Genomic DNA, 4,081 nt, shown 5'->3' with positions numbered 1-4,081 from the left:
TTTTTTCAAAAAAGGACTGTTTTGAATTGAATCTGTTNGATTTTAGGTCTGTTCGATTTTGAAAACGTTNGAATTCGTNGTATCCCCCGGAAATGTTCTGAAAATGATCAGAATACCGGAATATTCTGATTTTCAACGATTTAAACTTAAGAACTCCCACTTTCCCTTCTTGAAAGCTAGAAAAATAGTTAAAAATGGAAATAAAGATCTCAAAAACGCTAAAAAAAGGATTTCCGCTCGAAACCCGAGAGGAAGCTTTGCGTATGCGCCTTTGAGATACTGTTGTTCAAGTTCTGAAAAAAAATTTCGGAAATATCCCGGAAAAAAGAGAAAAAAACTCGAATTCTCCGTCACAATTCTTTATTATTCGTTTTTTTTCTTATTAAATACAAAACAACTAAGTAGCACCAAAATAGCTAGCTGCATTGATATGTAAAAAAGAGTTAGTTTAATAATTATTAGAATTATTAAAAATTTATATTTTAAAACGAAAATCCGGCATACGACAGCAGATATGACACAAGGAATGGCTGGACGGAAGGGACAGAAGATTCCAGAATAAGCTCGACATGAGGCAGTAGACAAAATATATAGAATTATTTAGAAAATGTTTAAAAAAATATGAGGTAGAATTGTAGAAATGAACATCTCCTATGGAAATTGGAGAAATGTTGAAGGATTTCTCATTTCGCTCGCTCTTTTTAAACCGAATTTAGTGGATGTCGGCGGCAGGTACCCGGCATCGTTATCACCGAGAGATTATGGGTTTTTGAGAGGATTAGAGAAAATTATAAAAAACTAACGGATATTCTTCTGCAGACCTGTTCCTCTCGTTCCAATTCTGCGACCGATGAATCGTTATCATTTCGATTAAAAAAATTCATGAAAAATTGATTTCTTGACCTTGAAATGATAAAGAAAAAAGAAGTTTATTAAAAGTACAATTTGCGATACGCAATAGAAAGAGTTCAGTCAAAAACTGTCGAATGCTATAAATGTACCAGCATCTGGATCGTGAGAACAATTAAAGAAATACAATAATCTGATTATTAATGTTGCTTGGCGAATTCGGTGATCGTCTTGATAATGATATCAGCTGCCTGCTCGACTTGCTCTTGGTTGATACAAAGGGGCGGGGCGAATCGGATGATGTCTCCATGGGTGTTCTTGGCGAGGAGTCCATTCTCTTTCAGTTTCAAACACACTTTCCAGGCATCGTATTCTGAAAGATTTATAGGTGATCTTGATGTTTGATGTTGTTTCAAAAACGCACTGCTATTGATAACGATGGCGCAGAAAAGTCCTTTTCCTCTGACAAGAGATACAACGTCCTTTGGCAACGTCTTCAACTTGTTCATCAGCACTTCTCCCATCTTGGCGGAGTTCTCAACGAGTTTCTCTTCTTGAAGAATCTGAAATTTCGGCATTCGAATCATTTTACGGTTCAAAATTAGGTCGATTACCTCCAAAGCAGCAATAGCCACCTTGCAAGCCAATGGGTTTCCGCCGTATGTGGATCCGTGCTCTCCTGGCTTGATATTCATCATGACAGCGTCATCGCAAAGCACGGCAGACACTGGATAGAAGCCTCCGGATAGCGCTTTGCCGAGAACAACGATGTCTGGTCGGACGTTATCGTGATAGTGAGCCAGGAGTCTGAAAATTTGTTTTTTTTTCAATTTTTGCCGGCCGAGCTGATCGAATTTGTGCATTTGCGCGTCAGCATATCAGAGTGTTTGCGTACGCAAACATTTCATGCCATTTTGACGCGCAAATCCACAAATTCGGTGGCGCTATGTTGGTGGGGGGAGGGGCACCCAAATTTTTTGAATTCGGCGCAATTTTTCGGACGCCCCAGTGGCAGGGAAACAAGTCGTTTCAGTCTAAGACTATAACTTGAAACAAAAAAATTTCGGTGAAAAATGTACTGAAATTCGCGAAAATCAACGAAAACCGACATAGCGCCTAATTTCGAAGTCACCACTCACTTTCCAGTTCTTCCCAAACCAGTTTGCACTTCATCAGTGATGAAAAGCACGTTGTGCTTCTTGCAAATGTCAGCGACACCCTTTAAATATCCAGCATCTGGGAGCACGACTCCAGCTTCTCCTTGAATTGGCTCAACCATAAAAGCGGCGACATTCTTATCGGAAACAGCCTCCTCGACAGCTTTCAAATTGTTGTATGGCACTGTTTTGAATCCGGGGACGAATGGTCCGAATCGAGCATACGAGTCTGGATCAGTGGATGCAGAAATAGCAGCAATGGACCGTCCCCAGAAATTATTCTCAGCGAACACAACAACGGCATCATTCTCCTTGACTCCTTTGACATCATAAGCCCATCGTCTAGCTAGCTTGACAGCTGATTCGCAAGCTTCGACTCCAGTATTCATTGGAAGAACCTTATCATACTTGAATAGTTTTGTGATGTATTCCTCGTATTCTCCAAGCACATTATTGTAGAAAGCACGGGAGGTAAGAGTCAGAGTGGATGCTTGATCCTGGACCACTTTGAGAAGTTTTGGGTGGCAATGTCCTTGATTGACAGCTGAATAGGCGGCCAAGAAATCAAAGTATTTCTTTCCTTCGACATCCCAAACGAAGCATCCCTCTCCTTTCGAAAGTGCAACTGGAAGTGGTTTGTAGTTGTGACATCCGAACTTCTTCTCTCTATCGAAAATCTGTTGAGAAGTCAGAGACCGGGAGCCACGTGGCAAAGTTGGGACGATGCGGCGAAGAGAGGATAGCATTCTGCAGATGAAAATTGGGTGAAATTAGACAGATAAAAGGTAAAGATTGATAAGAGAGAATGATCAATGTGGTAATACCTGTGTTAGAGAGCGATCAAGAGATGGGAAAGACAAGGAGGCGGGGCAGATTAGACACCGACAAGTGATGTAATTTTAAAGTACTTTATTGGAAAACACGTGACCTAAAAAAAAAGAAAAAGGACCTAAAAAAAGGCTATTTTTGAAAAAAGAAAAGAACATCGTAAATCCACACCAGAATTCAAGGCACAGCAGACGAATTTGTTAATGGAGTCTCGCCACGTATTTTGAAAGCGATTTTGACTCAATATTATGCTTGTCTGAGAAAAAAAAGGTTGAGACGGAGAGAAAAAGTGCCTGCGTCTCCACCGTTTGTGTGCTATTTAGGCTCTCCGCTTCGATATCGCTACCGTATTCAGACTGCAAAAAATACTCTCTAACCTTTTTTTTTTCTCAGACAAGCATAATAACTGTTGCACACAAAAGTAGTTAAAGGGGGACTCCGACCAAAAATTTTTATTGCCTTAAAATGTTTCAAAAAATATGTATTTTCCTAATATTATTGCGAAAAATTTCAAAAAAAATCCTAAATCCCCGAAAAACGGCGTTAAAAATAGGATTTGAATTCCCGCACAGTGAGAAACCTAGGCCACGGCATCATAGCGCCTTTCTTACATGGAAATTTTTCCGGTTTTTTTCGGTGTTCATGTCCGGCAGGTAAAAAACGTAAAAAACCACTGTCGGCCACTTGAAAAAACGGCTGTCAGGCGCCGTGGCCTAGGTTTCTTACTGCGTGGGAATTCAAATCCTCGTCCCTCCTAGCAACTTTTTTTTGAAAATTTTTCGCTTTTAACCGCATTTTTTTCGAATTTTTTCGCTATAATATTGGGAAAATAGACAACTTTTCGAACAATTTAAAGGTGGGGGGACATGAAAAAATAATGTTCTCGAAATTCCGTTCAAAGATGCCCCTCGAGGAGTTGAACTTGTGAGGGCGATGATTGAGGGTGCGGCGCCGCTACCGACTGAGCCACGCGGGCAAAGAGAAAGCGCACGCCCGATTGCATACATAAAGGCGAGGACGACAGGTGTACGCAGAGTGACATTAAGCGTTGTACACCGTGACGGTAGAATGCATACTCTAGCTACAAAAAAACTACGAAAAATCTCCTGTCCCCCCACCTTTAATGCAATAAAAATTTTTGGTCGGAGTCCCCCCTAGACAATTTTTTGGATGAAAAATCAAAAAGCAAAGTAAAAAAATGTAAAGTTTGAAGTACTTCATGGGAAAGAAAGATAACCTAGAAAAGA

At 40.4% G+C, this 4,081-nt stretch overlaps 1 protein-coding gene across 1 annotated transcript; it reads right to left on the bottom strand.

Annotated features, from left to right (window-relative positions):
* Positions 1 to 1,049: 1,049 nt before the first annotated feature.
* On the bottom strand, positions 1,050 to 2,752 carry CBG09115 (the record flags this gene model as incomplete). Its single annotated transcript, XM_002641201.1, has 4 exons — positions 1,050 to 1,222; positions 1,274 to 1,412; positions 1,464 to 1,656; positions 1,989 to 2,752. 4 exons carry the CDS (start codon positions 2,750 to 2,752, stop codon positions 1,050 to 1,052), a joined length of 1,269 nt encoding a protein of 422 aa, XP_002641247.1.
* Between the last annotated feature and the right edge of the window lie 1,329 nt (positions 2,753 to 4,081).

This window comes from Caenorhabditis briggsae (assembly GCF_000004555.2).
Source record: "Caenorhabditis briggsae complete genome, chrIII, whole genome shotgun sequence".
Lineage (NCBI taxonomy): Eukaryota > Metazoa > Nematoda > Chromadorea > Rhabditida > Rhabditidae > Caenorhabditis > Caenorhabditis briggsae.
The sequence above is the reverse complement of the archived record's forward strand: the minus strand, read 5'-3'. Positions and strand labels throughout refer to the sequence as shown.